The following is a 19,430-nucleotide window of genomic DNA, read 5'->3' as shown; positions in this document are numbered from 1 at the left end:
TAGGTGGTACTGAGGAATGGAACCCAGGGCTTCATGCATGCTAGGCAAGCACTCTACCACGAAGCTACATTTCCAGCCCCATATTAGCTATTCTAGATGTTGAAGATGTAATTGAGTGACTGGCAGCTTATTGCAAGTACTTGTCAACCACTGATTTAGAGCATTGGTTCCTTGCCTGTTTTCAGGGTGCTGTGTAAAAACATACTTCCCCTTGTTCAGAGCCTCCTGTGAGAGTAAGCAGTCTTCAGCAGCTGTTCTCAAATCGTGAGAGGGAAGCTATCTTAACTTGATTGAAAGAAAGAACTTGATTAAAATTCAGAAAGAATTTTCATTTTTAAGTCACAGATGACTATATAATATAAGCAGGTCTCTGGAATAATAATTATTTTTTAAGGGAATACAAGTACTCAGAGTACAAACACTAGATGCAATGGAAACATGCCATACTGGTTTGATTGTACTTCTTCCTCCTTAGTGAAGGGGGCGCTATGTGGCTGTGTTACCCTTGGCTGGGGTGAAACTCAGTGGTAGAGTGCTTGTTGAGCCAGTATTGTGTCCCTGGATTCAATCCTCAGCGCTGGGCTACAGTTAAAAAAGGAGAGGGAGTAGTCTAAGGGGAGAGTCTGGACAGAAAGAAATCTAAATACTGAAACTCAAAAAACCTGAGGATTTCTCCAAATTATAGCTAGCAACAGCAAATGTTTTTGGTAGACAATTCCCAGATAGTTATTTGGATAGCATAGTGTTTGTTTTAAAGATGGTTTTCCATGCAGTTGAGTGCCAAGCTAACTACGCAAATAAAGCAAGGTAGATGGTAAATTGAGAATGATGAATAATGCATGACCTGACAAAGAGTAAAACCTAATGTGGCTTTAGAAAATGCAAATGTGTTTTTAAGCAGTTGAAATTAAACCTATCCTATGGGAGTTTCTACATTCTGTCAGTTACCAATGCTTTCCTTAAATTGATTTTCTTCAGATATAAATTGAGATTGAAATACGCGTTGGATTTTACTTACAACCCATTTCACATTTATGCTAGATGACCTTTTTTTTTCTGAAAATATACTGGAAAGCATTACTGTTCAACATCCTGTAATTAAAAAAAACAACTGCCTGTTATATTAATGCTTTCTTCTTGGTAAGGACCAGTTTAAAAAGAAAGGTGCAAATTGAGTAGTAGTATAAAGAGTTTCAATTAAATATGTCAATTTATGAGCCCAAGGCACCTTGATCAGTGTTATTCAAATTGAGTTCTTAGGCTATTAAATTCTAGCCTGTTTGTTTGAAGTATCATTATTATTATTTCAGCACAGGGCTTTGTGCATGTTAAGTAAGTTCTCTGTTTCTGAACTATACTCTGGACTGATGGCTTGCTTTTTACTTGGTGTTTAGTAATTGTTTATTTTTCCTAAGATGCTTTGCTTTTGCATATGGCTGTCAGTTCTTATGTGTGTGCTTTTGTGTTGCATGAATTTACATCTGCATGGTTCTGTGAAGTTTGAAAAGTGGTTATGTGGCCTTCTGACGTAAATTTTTAAGGACAGATAAATATCCATCACAAAGATATATAGAAATAATCCCCAAATGTGATTAAGTCATTGAGTCTTCTATCAGCATGAACAGGAAATAAATTCTAATTAAATTTGAATTTAATTTCACAGAAAATGAAGACACCTATATTTCATTTATGAAATTTGGCAGCAAGGAAGGGAAAATAAAGTTTATATGGGTTCTTTTCTGGGTACTTTTTCTCCTCAGGGGATATCTGGTTATGTCTAGAGATATTTTTAAAATTATTATTACAGCCAGGTGTGTGCACATTCTATTGGGTTTACTTGAATTTATAGCCCTGAACACCAAATAATTTTCCAGCTTAAATATCAATAAGTTCTGCTATCCAGAAACTCTGATTTAGATGGTAAATCTATAAAAGAAAAATACTCAGGATACTACCTTATTTTGGTTTATGGTAATTTCAATGTCTTCACATAGGTTTCACAATGGATTTCTTTTTCACTGAATTACTATAATATGAATGAAAATATATTTATATTTGTTATAATACATATATTTATATTATAAGCATATTTATTTTCACCTCTGAAAGTTGGGTCCCAGTAAAGTATTATAAGAACTTCTGTTTGCTTTGTGAAGCTATCTTGATTTTATATTTAGGAAAGTTTGCCCCTAGTTGGTTCTTTGTGGTCACTAACTTCTTAGATAGTTATAGCTGCAGCTTTGCCTACTTCTTAGAAACTTAAATCTGTTGGATTAGATATTTCTTAATTATAAGAAAAAAACTGCCAGTATCATCATAGGCAATCAGAGGACCAGAATAGAGCTGTGCTTTGTGATCTTGTTTTATGATTGATACCTTTTTCTTGAACTTTCTTTTACTTTTATCCTAAAGTCTATAAAAATTCTATTCAAGTGAATAGGAAAGATACTACACTGTATTTTATTGACTCTTAGAATTGTATTCACCCACCATTCCTCTTTCCATTCATCCACTTCTTGCCAGTAGCCTCTAACTCCTGCCCTTCAGTCAAGACATGTTTCAGCTTGGGCATTCATTTGTCAAACTGTTCATTGTTCAAAAGTATTATACCATGGTATCTTATGCCTATGTGTACCATACTTTATTCATATATATTCATATATATAATGAATGCTATTACAAGTTGCTGTAATAGAAATAGCTGTTAGATGAATTGTGGGAGAATTATGATGAGACTTACTAGCAAATAGACCACCATTCAACAAATCATACTAGACATGTATAGACCTTAACTGCTTTCCTAAACAATCTTCCTGATAGTTTCTCCTATACTTCTCTCCATTTGGTGGTAGGCAGATAGGTGTTATCTGCATTTCAGAGGCATGGAGAAGGAGAAAAGGGATCATAGTTTTCCTAAGGGTATAGACACAGAATGATAGAACTCTCATGAGATAAAGCCACAACACTGTTGGGCACTGTTGCTTCCAAGAGACATACAGTGAACCTGTAAGCGTTTAATTTTGTGCTCTTTGCACTGAGAAGGTAGGAAGAACACTTCAGGATCTGTACTTCTCTAGGCTAGATTGTCTCAGTGTAATCTGGGGTGACGCCTCTAGTTTGAAGTGGCTTAGAGTTAGCTTCCTGGAGATACTATCGAATCATATTTGCCATAGTTAAGAACTGATGTGGCATCAGCACAACTACATTTAGTTATAACCTAGTGGATGGAAATTAAGGCTCACAGAAAGGAACTCATGTGTGCTGGGGTGGGGGGGTGAATGCTGGTGCCACAGCTGGGCCCAGAATCCTTCTTTCTTTTGTTGCTCTGATGTTCACACAGGCTGCAATCAAGTGCACTCCGGTTTTCACAGGGGTAACTTTATAAACCCTAGGGAACATACTGTGCTCAGATTCCTTCCTTCAAAGGAGATTGTCTATTCTAGACCATGTTTGACTCACTCATTCTTGCTGAGGACTTTTTGAGAGTCCAGCCTCTGCTCAGAGCTCAGGTGCTCAGATGAAGGATGTGGCCTTGTCCCAACCCACACACTGTGCAGGAAGATGTGTGTTCATGCTTCACAGTTTAGGAGGATGAGAGTTCTAGAGAGACTATGGCAGACTGCAGACCACTTTAGATGGCCCAGTCCTCTTCCCACTTAAAAATATTAAAGTATGACTTTGCATTTTCATTTTCATTCTAGTCTGTGTAATTTATGTGTTAGCTATCCAGCTTTGAGTCAGGACTTTTCCCCTGCTTCTTAGTGAGTATCATTGGTGATACTGAAACTGAACTCTTAGTGAGTTCAGTTTTTGATAGGTAGGAGTTAAGCAAACTCACAGAAATTCTTTAAATATAAACTTAGTGAGAAATACATCTCATTGATACACTCATTTGTATTTATATATGTACTCACATTCTATATGGAATCTTCTGCTTAATAAATCCTATATAACTAACTTTATAGAACTTTACAAAGAGCTAGGAATATTCTAGGTATAGATTGCTTAGATAGATATGATGGAAATTACATCATTCTTACCATGGATGTTAAGTGAGGATGACGTATCTGTATCATGCTGTGTTATGAACTGAACACGTTTATGACCACTTCACATGGTCTGGCCTTTGTGTAGGCCCAGTGATAGGTCAGCTAACAAATCAGACTCAATTCCTGTTTTATACACTTGCAAGGCAACACATTATGTCAATAAACATACATCTCATTTGGCAATGACTGCAGGGTGCGCCAGGGAGAGGGTCTCATAATGAAACAGCATGTGAGCAGGTAGCTACAAGTAAGAGAGAAGACATGGATTTGGGAGGTGAAGAGCATTCAGGGGGAGAAATGATGTGTGAACATAGCAAGGAGACCAGTTGGCAGGAGGAGAGGGCAGGCAGGCCAGCACAGTGGAACTGAATATGAGAACAGGCAGGAACCAGACATCAGTCCCTTTGGGTCTTGGGCAAGCCCGGTTTTAACTTAGAGAGATGGGAAGAAGCTGATGGTACAAAGTAACAAGTGCTATGTCTTGGGCGCAACTTTGGAAGGTGGTTCTGGCTGTTGTGTTAAGACTGTACTGCTGGTGGGAAGGGAGAAAGCAAGGTGATGATGAGGGTCCTTCAAGTCCTTCAACTAGAAGGATGCATGCTTTCTTTTACTGGGGAAAGGAAGTTGTGGATTGAACCAGGAAGTTTGTAATGGTAAATTAAGTTCAAGGTGCCCTTTGGACTTCCAAAAGGAAAGCAAAATACAAAGTTGCATCATTCATCCATTTTGAGTAGTTTTTTTTTTTTTTTAAAGACATAAGTATTAGTGAAGGGCTATTGAGTTGGAGGGAGCATTTGAGAGAGGATTTCACTGGCTGATAATTGAAACAAGCTCTTTGGAAGTCCAGGTAAGGGTGGCCTGTCCTTGGATCTAGAGTGTTGGCAGTAGAGATGAAAAGAAAGAGATTCTGAGTGAGAAGACTTGGTAAGTAATTGAAAGTGGGGAGAAGAAAGAAAAGTGAAAAATGTTTCTAAGGTTTCAAAAGCAGATGATTGGAGGGCGTTAACTCCCCTCCTCCCCCATTAACTACCACAAAAGGAAAAGCAGCTTCGAATTTGATTACAGTAACAATAACCAGGTGTCTAGAGAATTACAGTTTATAAAACCCTTCTGAGATATGATTTCAACTGGTCCTTTTACAGAAGAGGTGCTGAGGGAATATCCATGCAGAAATGTTTATCCAGGAACCATTGGAAATGAGTCAAAGGAGGGGCAGGTCCTGGGCTGTACACTTGGGGTTATTTGCATGGGAGTGCTAAGTGCATTCCTGAGCAAGCTAAAGAAGAGGATCTAATGAAGGAAAGGTGATGGCTGAATTGTGGAGAAGGCAATCTTAGGTGCCCAAGAAAATGAGTTGGACTTCACTTAAGTAACTGAAAGTGTAGTCAAGTTACAATGCAATAAACTCAGAAGTGCAATGGGAAAGAACAGCTAGGATTTGCCGCTTTTAAAAGCTCTTTGTCTCTCTGGAGCAGTCAGACCTGACCCCTTCCTGTCTGGGAGGCCATCTTGATCCATCTCCTCTGGTGCGATTTACCATCCTTTGTAGGCACATTGGGACAGCAGACACATGCTTGGACCTCACTCCTCTCTATTCTTTGGTTGTCCTCTCCAACTGTTTTACTCTTCCAGAGCTAAACCTCATGTAGTAGTTATAAGCTGGGTATATGATCGCTACCTTAATGAAAGGAAGGGTAACCAAGCTGGTCTGACGGACTGTTGGGAAACTACCTATGGTCCTTTGAGAACCAGTCCAGGGCAGTGGTGTGTGGTAGATCTTTGACAAGAAGCAGTGCATCTACTCATGGTATTGAACTTGAGGAGAAAATATCAGGTAATCACTAAATTATTTAGTAAGTGCCCCGAAAAGGCAGCCAAACCTTAATAGCTTATCTTTGGGAAGACAGAAAAATAAAAGACTTAGGATTCTAGTGATGGATTATGATTTTTTTCTGAAGTAAGCTTTTCAGGAATCGACTGTTCATACATGAAACACGAGGTTATTATTATTTTTTCCTGTTTGTGCAGGGTTCATTTGGCTCTTTTGTGAAAAAATTCACATTTGAGTGGCCAGGCTCTTGTTTCTGCGTTTTGGAAAAATACCATTTATCTCTGTAGGGCTGTTTCAGTGATACTATCACTGAAGTTTCTAGGTAGTAGAGTCGAAATTTAGGTGGAATTTCCACATATAAGCCCAACCTGCCTCCACACAGTCGGGTCATGTAAACCGTGGTGACTGGTTGCATTTTTGTTACAGGAGTAAGTCCATGAGCGATGTCAGTGCCGAGGATGTTCAAAATCTGCGTCAGCTGCGGTATGAGGAGATGCAGAAAATAAAATCCCAGTTAAAAGAACAAGATCAGAAATGGCAGGATGTGAGTATTCCTAAATTGGTAGAGGGAGTGCGTTACGTGTTGCATTTCCTTCTCTTAAAAGAAAGTCAAGATACTTAAGGGACAATTTCCCTTGCAAGTATAATATTTGACTCTGTAGACATGTAACAAAGAATTTTAAACTTTTTTGGGGGCCTATTATTGGTGCACATTTTAAAAGCCACAGTAAAATAATATGAAAATATTTATCTTCTCATATTTTCTGTGGTATCTCATAAGTTGTTTCATTTCCTTGTGTTTCTTGCTTTGGTGGTTGAATTAGATATGACTGTTCATTATGTTTTTGTAAGGAAAAGACTTTGATTAGGGTTAGGATTTATAGTGAACAGGGGTACTGGCATTTAGTAGAGAGAGATTAAAACAGGTTCTTAAGGCTTCTTGAGAAGACTGGGAGAAAATACAACCTAGAGTACAGTTTTGGCTGAAGAAATCATTATTGCTATGAATCAAAATTGAGATGTTTCAACTGAGCTGACATCTGGGTATTTAAATGGGCATAGACTTACTCTTAACCGTAAAGAGGAAAGTATAACCTTTTCTATTTTTGAATGTAGTTGTTGTTATAAACAACTATAGTAGACAAGCTATAAATAAGAAGATGGTAGAAGTTTGAGGACTACTTCATAGTAAGAGAGTCGAGGGGTAGCCTGAAACAGGAGGTCAGAGAGCAAATCTAAATTTTCATAGGAACTAAAATCTATTCATTAGTAAAGCAACCACTGATGGCTACCTTTCTAAAATTCAAGTCCTTTTTTCTTTGGGGTCTCAATGTTCAAAAAGGCTCAGTGTGGGGCTTACCTCATATATGTGAGACCCTAATCTTGATCCCTAGCACTGCCAAACAAACAAAAAGAAAGGAAAAGCCTATAAGGTTTTATAACCAAAATGTCTGGTGAACTTTTTGATATGAGAATAACTTGGAGAGAGGAATGTCTATTGAGTTAAATCAGATGAAAATTCATGCCACTTATCTGTGGGATGGAATGCATAATGCTTTTGTTCTTTCTGGTTATCGTTCATATTGCTCTCAGGCTGTCTGAAAAGGAAAAGTGGCCTTGTGTGCTACCACAGTGTATCATCAAACTTACTTTGCATGCCCTAAGCGTGAGGTTCCTTTTAGTCTGAGACCTTGAATGTACTTCTTTTTTAAAAATACATTTTAAATTTTATTATTATCTTTAAATAGTTGTACAAAGGAGTTACCATTTAACAAAGCAGTTTATGAATATATCTTGATCGATTGTCACTCCTTTCAACATTCTGACTGGAATGCCTCTTGCTGTTTTTAACATGATGTTTCTCTGCTGTAGAGTCATAGCTTTCAAAATGTCTTAATCCACTTGGAGTCAGAATGAGCCTATGTTGCTAGGGGTAGTTGAAAATGAGTTGGGGGGATTGTCCAGGGGTCACCTGACTAGGTTAGGCCTAACGTTAGGGAATAAGGAAAACAGATGCTGGTTTGTTCATGTATGATCTTTCTCCGTGCCCTAAGCTATGTGGAGTTTACCCACTTTGAGATCATACAATATTCTAGTCTGGCCTGCCCAGTGAAGCCTTTACAAACTCTTCCTTTCTGGAGGTGTAAATGACTCTCTCTCTTTAGAAACCTGGCTTTTCTAAGTGATCTATGACAGTTGTTACTGACTGTTATTTACATGTCTGCCTTATCCTTCCAGAATGAGCCTTCTGTGGAAGGTGCCATGACTTAGTGACCTGTGTGTTGCAGGGTCTTCAGCTCCTTTTAGCTGAGTGAGACTGCTCACCAGCTCTTGACTGTGACAGTTAACATTCCCATTTCCATCTTTCTAGTGAACACATTCTGTCCCATCACAGCAATATTTGTGGAGTGAGATGAAAACAAACTTGAGCCGTTTCCTGCTAGCTCTAACCTAGCACCTCATTACAAGCAGTTAGCATTCTGTGTGAAGTGAGCAAGGAGGCGAAGGCACCGTCTGGAAAAACAAAAATGGGGTTGTATCTTATTAGGTCAGTGTTTGAAGACAGACCCATAAGATAAAGGCTTGGTACAGAAACACTGGCTATAAAAAGCAAAATGAGGGCACCTTGGCACAAGTGGGAGTGAGTAGTTTCAGCGATGTAACAGGATCGCTGGTGTACTCTTGCTGCTCACAGGGGGCGTGTAGAAATTCAGGTATGACTGGGCTGATGTGATTTTATTTTTTCTCTCAGGACCTTGCAAAATGGAAAAGTCGCCGGAAAAATTATACTTCGGATCTGCAGAAGAAAAAGGAAGAGAGGGAAGAAATTGAAAAGCAGGCACTTGAGAAGGCAGACAGAAGCTCCAAGACGTTTAGAGAGATGCTACAGGACAGGTAAGAGGCTGATGTTCGGAGATCTTCCTATGGCAGACAGAGGTTTTGTCTAAGTGTGGTGACACAGGTGTTGTCCAGGGTTTCGTGTTGATCAAATGTGTGGCTGAAACAGCCAGGGTTTTGCTCTGCAGTGGAAAAACCAAGTATTCCTGAAATGGTGACCTGTATTAAAAGAAAAGAGTATTTAACTAGGTGAGCAATAGTTCTTGTCTCAGGTACATTTGCTTGTGGAAATGGAAGCTATTGGCTATATTTGGTGCAGAAAATACCCTACTTTTTACTCTTCAAAAGTACTTTTAAGAATGGAAAGGGCTAATTAGATCAGCCTCACTATTAACTAAATCATATAAACTAGAATAAAGTTCCTTTGTCAGCTCTAGTGGTGTAACTTCAGTTATATTTTAAAGGAAGTATATAGAAGCAAGTGTATGAGCTTGTTGATTTATTCTTTGTGTTACAGTGTGGCAAGGTGAAGGTCACATTTAAAATCTCCTGTAAAGCAGTTACCATGTGAAACCCTAGCATATTTATAGGTCAGGGAGAAAGCAAATATGACTTAAGAATAATGTCAAAAAGGAAATATACTGCTGGGTGAGATTAAACAGAGCCTCTTTGTTTCTGAAAAGCCAATGATAAACAGAGTTCCATTCACTTAAATGCAAGACAGTTAGCCTGGGAGGAAGATGCTTATAACTAACTGTTAAGTGAGTCTGCTTTTACCAACTCTATGAATAAGAATAGTGACTTTTTTGATTTTTAAATATGTTTTTATTGTAAAATATTGTACAGAGGGGTTACAGTTACATGAGTAAGGTAATGAGTACATTTCCTATTGAACATTGTTGCCTCCTCTTTTGTTTTTCCCCTACAATCCCTTCCCTCCCCACTTCCCCAACTTCCTCCCCAAGTTGTAAAGTTCGTTTTCAACATAGTGTCTTGTATGGGTCAACCTGTATCCCTATTTAAGCATTTTGTTATTTCCCTTCCCCTCCCCAAGTTAGAGAAGTGTATATACTAGATGCAGGGCACAGGAATAAATACAGTGAAAACAGGGGTTATACGATAGGGGAAGAACATACCAAAGAAACAAAAAAAAAATCACATAGTATGTTATACATACGTTAAAAACAATAGCAAGAAAGGAAAAAAAAAACTATTTGTGTCCCTGTCGTGGGGTTCATTTCGCTTAACTATAAAAGATTTTATACAATACTTTTTAAGAATAGTGACTTTTAACTTATAATAATTATCCACAGAGGTTTAATCAAAATGCATGACATCATACACTGGATCTTTATCGGAGCCTAAGTCTAAGTGCTATTCTATTTTTAATCATATAATTGTAAATTTATATAGGAAAATGACAATGTGATCAAGGAATCTACCCCCCTGCAGGGTTCAAATTGGGTGTCAGTCACTTTTATATAATATTCTAATTTTTTGAAGGGTTAGAGGATAAAACTGAATAATTCCTTGTTAGAAATTCCCTGATTTGTTACCAAAATCTTTTCATGACTAAAGAAATCTTTTTAAAGTATTTGAGAGCCTCTTTCCTAATAAAGGTCAAGTTCTTTTTTAGTTGTGGCAATGAAAACTATATATCATTTTACCCTTAGTGTTGTATTATTGTGAGTCAGTAGTGTTTTTATTCCTGAGCCTCTTAAACATTAGTAATTTTCTCTCACTTCTGGGTTAAATGCATAACTCTGTGGTGATGGTGCATTTCTCTTTGCTAAGGGAATCCCGAAATCAAAAGTCTACAGTTACATCTAGTGGGAGATTGTATTCTTCCGATGATATATCAAATGATGAAGAGCTCTCTCCTTCACTGACTCTGTCAGAAACCAGTTACCAGAGCCAGAGAGCAGAAGAGGAGGGAACAACTTTTCCTACTGAATTTCCTAAAGAAGGCTCTACACGTTTCCTGAACATGCAGGACAGTGTAGCTACTGAAACGGGGCTTCCTTCTAACCCCCCAGCAGAAGAACAGCGCTCAGCTTCTTTGTCTTCTCAGCATTCACTGAGTACACGAATGGAGGTGACTCGAGTTTCAGCTTCAGCCTCTCTCCCCAGAAGCTACCAGAAAACTGATACAGCCAGGTTAACATCTGTGGTCACACCGAGACCTTTTGGCACTCAGGCAAGGGGAATCTCATCACTCCCCAGATCCTACACGGTAAAAAACAACAAACGCTCCTGGTTCATCTAGTTTGGTCTGAAGTGTAAAACATTGGGGAATATGTCCAGAGGCTGGAGTTAGAAATACTTATGTGTAAAATATCTAATATATATGTATATATATATGTGTGTGTGTGTGTGTGTGTGTGTATAGATATTTATAGAGCATTTGTATGCCCATTTATATTCAATAGAAACTTAATGCTTCAAAACAGCAATGGTGCAGGATGTTGAAAGTTAAGTAGGACTGATAGTATTTTAAAGAATGAGTAAGGCTTACTCTAAGGCAAAACATGCATTTTTAGTATTTCTTTCAAATATAGCTGTTGTAAAGTATTGGGTTAAGCAATATTAAATTGACAACAGTCATCTCCTTTTGATCTATGCAAACAGTCATTTTATATGGTTTAATCTAAAGATTTTCAAGAGCTGCTATACAAATTGTGTTTTATCTTGATTTCCCACTTCAGAACTTGATATATTTGAGTATTCTGACTAAGGTATCTTATTCTGATATACACATTTCTATTTATATTGGGATTTTGAAGCATGCAGAATAGTGCAGCCTGTTTCCTGGTTATGAAATGGCCCATGTGAACTTTTATTTTGGGAAAAGAAGTAACACAGTCTCAAGATTCATGTTTGCATTCCTATTCTGCCAATATTCAGCCTTAAAATTATTTTAAAAAAATTTCAGTATTTGTGGTGAGGGCAATTAGGAAACTTCTGACTATTTCCCTTCTTTAAAGAGAGAAATACAGACATATTTGATGACTTAACAATTACGTTTATAGGATAGATATGATCAACATAGTTAAGATGGTTGATGATGGAGAAGAGGGCTGTCACACACACTGTATCATAAATAAAGGGTTAATATCACTAGGGTAGGAAATAATTCAACTTTGGAAAAATAAAGAAATGAATGGCCAATTCAAGGGAGAAGGAATTTGAATGGCTGATAACATAAAATATACAGAGCCTCTTTAGTCTCATTAAAACAAGAAAGAGGCATAGGACTTTTTACCCATCAGGTTACAGACATTTAAATTCTGGAAATACTTAGTGTTGGTGAGGATGCAGGGAGAAATCGATGCTTATATATTACCATAACTTAATATTCAGAAATTTTATTGTATAAAACCTTGGATCCAGCAATTTGGGGCAGGGGAGATCTGGGCTATTAAAATATCAAGTTCCAGTTCTAAAGATCTATGGAGAGTTAGATATCATAATTTTGGGAAGAGACTGAAAATAGGCAACTTTAAATGCATATCAAATGAATAGACTACTGATATTCATGCTAGGAAGTCTATAACTAAAAGAACCTTGCTTAAAGTTCCTGTTGACTTAGGGTAATGTAAATAAGCAAAGCAATTTTCAGAAGCATGCATATAGTAATACTTTAATTAAAAACAACGATTCTTCCTACTATGTAAGTGTTTACCTGTTGGGGTGTAAGAATGTACTCCAAGGTTTTAACAATAGTTACTTTGCTGTGAGAGGCATATGTTACTTCAGTAGTTTTAAAATATTCATGAGTATCTTTTTTTAAAACAGAAAAGAAAAGCCAACAGAATATCAAGTTTAAAAATGTTGTTTCCCATTTAGATGGATGATGGTTGGAAGTATAATGGGGATGTAGAAGGAGCTAAGAAAACTCATCACAATTTGGCCAGCACCCCTGCCCCAAAGCCTGACACCAGCCAGCTTGTTTCCAGCATGTCCAGTGAAATGGAGGCAGCCGCAGGAGAAGATGTGACGGGGAGGCTGACTTCTCCCATGTCTCCTTTCTCATCTCTCTCCCAAGAGGAGGCTGCTGCTCCTAAAACCACACTGTCCTCCATGTCTGGCCCCGATTTACTGTCTGACTCTGCTGAAGAGAGAAGCTTATTTCAGAGAGAGGTCTCAAAGTCTCAGGTGAGTGTGGAGGGCTTTTTTTTTTTTTAAATCAGCAAGACTCAGCTACCAAAGGGTTTAAATCTGGGAACAATGCTTTTAGTTCTTAGCTGTTATAGGACAAGCGGAGCATGTGTTTACTTTTGATGTATCTTAGAGAAAGTGCATCTCTTCTCACTCTGAGTTTATGGATCTAGAGAAACCCCATGGCCTGTGTCTCTAGAGAGTACTCTACATTTCAGCAGTTTATGGTACCAAAACCAATTGGAGGTTTGTAGCATAGATCTATGGTATTTGTGGATAATCAAATACCATTCCCTTTCCCAGGAAATTAACTGACCATCAAGAGAAATTGATATCTGTGGTGGGTGCTGATCTCAAGATAACATTTAATTCCATCAATTTGAACCTTTTTTTTCTGGTACAGGTCCTGAGACTTGGATATCAGGGCCTGAGCACTGTCCCTGAGCTTCTTTGGCTCAAGGCCTGTGCTTTACTACTTGAGCCACACCTCAGTTTCTGGCTTTTTGGAGTTTAGTTGTAAATAAGAGTCTCACAGGCTTTCCATCTGGGCTGGCTTCAAACTATCTGGCTATCCTCAGATCTCAGCCTCCTGAGTACCTAGAATTATAGCCAGGTGTGAGCCACCGGCCCCTGGCTCTAGTGACTTTTTATAATTTTGATTTATACTTTTGAATGTCTAGACTTTGGGGGACTCAGTTTCTCTTTCTCTCTCACCACCCCCCCCCCAAAAACCTCTCCCGACTTTGTTATTAGTAGAGAGGCTTTAAAAATGCAGGACAATCTGTGAGACTGTTATCTCCAATTAACCACTAAAAAGCCAGAAATGGAACTATGGTTCAAGTGATAATAGTGCCAGCTTTGAGCCAAATAGAACTAAAAGCACGCAGGGCCTGAGTTCAAACCCTAGGACTAACACAAGAAATGAAAGGAAAGGAAAAAGGAAAAGAAAAAAACTTGAAAATGTTATCATTTACAGAAAATCTTATCTCAGTTTTTCCCATGTGTATTTACAAATATATATCTAAGAACAATTTTGTCAGCTTATTAAAACCTTTAGCTAGACATTATTCAGTTACTTTTTTGTTGTTGTTGGTTATGGGGCTTGGACTCAGGGCTTGGCCACTGTCCCTGAGCTCTTCCACTCAAAGCTAGCACTCTATCACTTTGAGCCACAGGATCACTTCTGGTTTTCTGGTGGCTAATTGTTAGTAAGAGTCTCCCGGATTTTCCTTACCCTCCTCAGTAGCTAAGACAGTACAGGTGTGAGCCACTAATGCCTGGCTTGATTACATTTTTAAAGACTTAGAAATACATTGAATGTCGTAAATTTGAACAATAGCTGTATTATGTGTAGGGAACATAAGGTGAGAGTGGGCATATAAAAGCAGAGGAAAGGCATCTTTTGTTTTATACTTGCCTTCGCCTTTACAAATAGCAAATTCACAAAACAGCCTAATGAATGCTGTGCATGCTCCCTCAGGGTGGCAGCTGGTGAGCTACGTCCATGGATTAAGGGAACAGGCTACTTGTAGTTCGTGGGTGTGTTCCTGGCTTTTGAAGCTCAGAGGAACCCAAATTAACCTGGCATCATTTCAAGTTTCCTCATTAATGGATTTATGCTCTTCTGTCATCCATCTTGAAAGGGTAATCTACCAAAGGAAACTTAGGCTTTATTTAACCATTGGAGCTACTGAAACTGTTAAACATTGGTGTCTTTCCTCTGGTGACTCTGATTGCTTAGTGTTGGTTTCAATGCTACTAGGAAAGAAGGCTCAGAGTTTACTGAATATGTAAAGTAGCTGGTGAGAAATACATAAATGGCCTTGTATAATAATCTTCTTAGATTTTGCATAAATGCTATAGGTGTTCAGAGAATAACAAAACCAAATACAGTGTGTCTGAACCCCTAGATTTCTGAGTTGCCTTGAAAAAAGTATATTCTTTTTCATCTTCCTCTCTATCCTGACATATTTCTTCTGGTAATGTCTTTACAGTTCTTTGCCTCCCACCCCCACCCCGGATCTTTCTAGGGGTTACCCATTTCTAGTGCCATGTACTTTTCTATCAATGAAATTCTTTTATACACAGTCACAGGTGTCTCTGTATTCTCTGCAGGAATGTATCATTAGCTTGCCTTGGTGCTGTGTTAGACTCAGTAATTTTTCTGCTCCAGTCTCAAGTGGTGTGATACAGCTTGTTGAAGTTCCAGGCACTTGCAGCACGATGTCTCTCATTACTTTCCCCAAATTCCCTTTGTTGTACCATAACAACTAACGTTCATCGTGTGCTTCACATGGGCCAGGGGGCTTCTCTCAGTGAATCAAAGTGATTCTATGACGTCAGTCTTGGCATTAACATCTCTGTTTTATAAATGTGAAAACTGAAGCAGAAAACAGTGACTTACTTGTCCAAGACTATACACAGTATCAAATGATGGAGTCAGGATTTGAACCCAGGCAGTATGATCTGAGATTGCTTGCATTTTGTTGTGTTATGGGAAAGATAGTTCATTCAGTTACACAAGAAAGTTAGCTTTTTCTTTCTTTCTTTTTTTGAGCATATCTTACCTATTTTGTCCTTCCTGTTCTCTCATTTGAAAATATTTACCTCACCCACCTCTGCTGTTTAAGGTTATCCTCTCCCTTCAATGCCCAGGAGAATTCTGGAATTGAGGTATCACTTTTCCCTAGTTGTAATTGAATTACCCACCCTTGAATACTTCACTGGTTGATTTCTTCCTTGTTCCATGGATTCATGTGTTCCTCCTTCGCTGCTACTCTTGTACCTTCTACTGTTTACCTACACTTGGCAACTGATTGAACGGCATTGAAGGTCTCAAATACTACTCTGAAGTATGAACTTAATCCAGGAGGTAATTTAGAGTTCTTACTGATGCTTTAGTGTGGGGATTTTAAGATTTAATGAGTCTTTTTAGGAATGCAGGCTTTGTGATGTTATATAGAATTATTTTAAGAAAGTAAAGTCTGCAGGCAGGGACTGGTTAGGAGCCCATCATCAGAGAATTTTTGGTAATAAGGTGGTTTATGCCATAAAGAAGGAAAAGCATAGCGAAGGCAAGAGCTTGCTAGGGCCTGGTTGACAGTCTACCCACAGGAATTTCCTTTCCTTCCCTACTGCTGAGTTGGTGGCTTTGTCCCCCGACGCCCACCTTTTGGCCTTTTCTCTTTTGATTAGTGCAGTTTCCCCAGACTTCCTCGTCATTTCAAACTTCCAGGCAATTCTAAGGGAGAGAGACTTGGAGTCCTTTTTCTGTCTCCAACTGTATCACAGATGTGGCTTGCATGATTTTCTTCTAAATTGGTCCTTTTTCTTTAAAAAAAAAAGATCTTTAAGTAGTTGTACAAAAAGAGTTTCAATCAACATGTCAGTTTAAGAGTCTATGTATGTCCATCCATGTCACTCCTCCCATCATTGTCCTCCAGCTCTCCCAACCACACCCATACCTTCAAAGATTCATCCCGAGGATTAATCAATAATCTATACTTTAATCAAGTTGTCATATATATACATACATATGACCCTCAATATATTTTCACACATATATAATTTTAGATTTAATTTCCACATGTGATAGGAAACTTGGAATATTTGTTTTTCTGAAACTGACTTAAAACTTCTATTTTCTCTTCTCTCCTTTCAGTATTCTCTGCTCTTAAATTCTAGACAAATCCACCATTCCAGGCTGTTAGCCCAATAGCCCCCTCTCTCCTTTCCAAGGCAGACACTCAGCCCAATTAGTAAAGGCAGTAAATAATCAACCTCCCCCCACCCCCTTACCTGGAGATGGCACGCCTTTGGGATTGCTACAACCATATAAAGCAGCAAGGTCCCTTTAGAGTGACTTTCAGGTCTGGGAATCTGCAGGACCCCTATCTACTGTTTAGGCAGCAGTCATACATCCTAGCTGCCATGATGAAGTTCCTGGTCCACATGTCCACACCAGGGTCTCCGCCTCCTAAGCCCTCCTAGGTCCATTAGCTTCTCTCCTGTGAGAGGGGGTCTTGCTGGTCCCTTTCCTGGCAATAAACCTTTTCTTTGTTCTTTGTACCTGGATGACTGTGTGGTTTTCTGACAAAGTCTAATTTACTCTAACACGGGCTTTTCAAGGAAGTGTCCCAGAGTCAGGTAACCTATGGGAATAAAAAAGCAGCTTTTTTACAAATGTATTTCCTGACCCTCAGCCTGTAAGCACCCCTTTAAATAGCCATGGTTTACCTTTGAACTTGATACTTCATATTGTATATTTACCTGTCACTTTCCACAGACTGCTCTCTCGAATTATGGAGGGGGGGAAAAAAAAACCCTTAGAGCCCAGTGCCCAGAAATGTAAACAGTCATTGAATGCTGACTGACTGAGCCATCTTGGCTTTAGGGCTAAGGACGTGAGGCTTAGATAGGATTTTCTTTGGTTGATCTGGAAACTAACCAGCATGTCTACCATCTTTAATATTGTTTCCATGGGAAAAGAGAAAATGATGGCCAAGCATCCACTGATTGCCTCAGCACATAGCAATGCTTTCTTTAATCCTCCCCACAACCTTCAAAGCAGATGAGATATTATTCCCATTTTTACTGGTGAAGCACTTGAGATTTTAGAATTCCATGACTTACCCTAGGCTGCTAAAATGCTGAAACTACCAGAACAGCTTCTCTGACCCTGTTTTGTGAAATGCAACATGCCCAGATTTGAGGACTGCCTTATATATTGTTGTTGACCTATTTTAATTTCACTGTGTTTTGGGAATTTTAGAACTAATAGGGAGTTAAAATTTTTTCTATGTGAGAGGCAGTTTCTTGCTACATAGCCAAACTATTCTTGAACTATCAATCCTCTTGCCTCTGTTTCCCAAGTGCTGGGGTGATAGGCACTTTCAGAAGAAATGATTTATTTCTGAAATGTGAAATTACAAATCTACTAAGTAAACTGGGTGCTGGTGGCTAACGCCTGTAATCCTAGCTACTCAGGAGGCTGAGATCTGAGGATCATGGTTCAAAGCCAGCCCGGGCAGCAAAAGCCGTAAGACTCTTATCTCCAATAAACCACTAGAAAACCGGAAGTGGTGCTGTGGCTCAAGTGGTAGAGTGCTTGCCTTGAGCTGAAGAGTGCGGGGACAGTGCCCAAGCCCAGAGTTCAAGCCCCACGACAGACCAAAAAAAAAAAAAAAAGAAAGAAATCTACTAAGTAGTAAGGAGCTACTGAAATTTTAAAAACAGAGTTTGTTACAGCATGCTCCATAGTAGCACAGAGGCAGGTAGATACAAAGAAGGACTGGAGGAAGGAGAGACAATGCAGATAGGAGGCGACCTCAGGAGATTTGAGGAGATCATGTCTCTGAACAAAGACAGTACCTGAGGGAGGGTGGGAAGGAAGAATGACTCCAGAAGAATTGATGATTGTGAACTGGATAGCACTTTATAAAATGTGTATATGTTATGGAGACTTGGGGTGGGATTACTATGTGGAGTTTGGGAGGTACAGTTAGAGGAAGAGACAGAAAGGCGTCCAGGAAGAAACTTGCATTTCTAACTTTATCACTATTTAGCTGGTGACACAGTTAACCAATATGTGAAAAGTAAGAGGTGGAAGAGCAGGTCTAGGAAGGAAGATAATGAATTCTATTTTAGACCTGTTGGGATTGGACAGTAGTGGAAGATGTGGCAATGCATATGGTAACTCAGAAGTGTTGGAGACTGAAAAGAATACAAAACAAAGAAGAGAGATACATGTTTGAAACAGAGAAGGAGCCAGAGAGGTTGGGAAAAGGCCAACAGAAAAATGGGATGATGGACTGCTTTAGAAGACTGTTTCCCAAAGTGAGAATAGTTGAAGTTGACTAAGGTGCAGACTGGAGATGGACTTGTGTGGCGGAGAATGAGGTTGGAAGGGTACGGTACCACCTGCCTCTTTGGAATGAAGAGTAGAATGAAGGGTAATATGAGATACAAGTGCATCTTAGGAGAGAGGGGGAAGGGAGAAAGACTGTAACATCAGCAAGGCTAGGAGTTGAGTGCTCTTCCATCTCACTAATCCCTTGAACGACATAAAACTGTGAGAACGGATTCTAAGATGATGGGTTTCCTCTATTTTTCTTGATTTGACCCTCCAGATATACTTTTTAGTGTTAGAAAAATGTTTGGGAGGAAAGTAGATGATGATGATCATGAGGATGATGATTATTATTTACTCTTTAGTATGTAAGATTTGCCCAGTTTTTTTTCATTAATACTCATCCAGAGAGGGATGAGAATCTAATCATTCAACTCCAAGAAAAATAAATGTTATTCTTGTCATTCCACATTATGTTTGTCATTGCATTTTTAGTCTTGTGGGAATGTGGTTAAAGTTGTAGAGTATCTGCTTGGCCAACAGAAGGCCTTGAGTTCATACCTTACACACTCACTCACACACATACACACACACACACAGAAGTTTTTTTTTAATTTTATTTTATTTGTGAACATACTGTACAGAGGGGTTACAATTACATGGGCAGGATAATGCGTACATTTCTTACCAAGCATTGCAGCCTCCT

The 19,430-nt window shown here is 38.8% G+C and overlaps 1 protein-coding gene across 4 annotated transcripts in view; it reads left to right on the top strand.

Moving 5' to 3' along the window:
• The window catches only part of Lmo7 (LIM domain 7), a 65,102-nt gene that overhangs the window by 10,052 nt on the left and 35,620 nt on the right, over positions 1 to 19,430 (top strand). For all 4 annotated transcript variants that reach the window (XM_013010290.1, XM_013010303.1, XM_013010298.1 and 1 more), the window contains 4 exons: positions 6,307 to 6,424; positions 8,633 to 8,775; positions 10,513 to 10,951; positions 12,565 to 12,873. In XM_013010290.1, coding sequence (XP_012865744.1) covers positions 6,307 to 6,424; positions 8,633 to 8,775; positions 10,513 to 10,951; positions 12,565 to 12,873 — 1,009 coding nt within the window. The remainder of the gene's footprint in view (positions 1 to 6,306; positions 6,425 to 8,632; positions 8,776 to 10,512; positions 10,952 to 12,564; positions 12,874 to 19,430) is intronic.

The sequence above is a fragment of the Dipodomys ordii genome, unplaced genomic scaffold (genome assembly GCF_000151885.1).
Source record: "Dipodomys ordii isolate 6190 unplaced genomic scaffold, Dord_2.0 Scaffold1, whole genome shotgun sequence".
Taxonomy (NCBI): Eukaryota; Metazoa; Chordata; class Mammalia; order Rodentia; family Heteromyidae; genus Dipodomys; species Dipodomys ordii.
The sequence above is the reverse complement of the archived record's forward strand: the minus strand, read 5'-3'. Positions and strand labels throughout refer to the sequence as shown.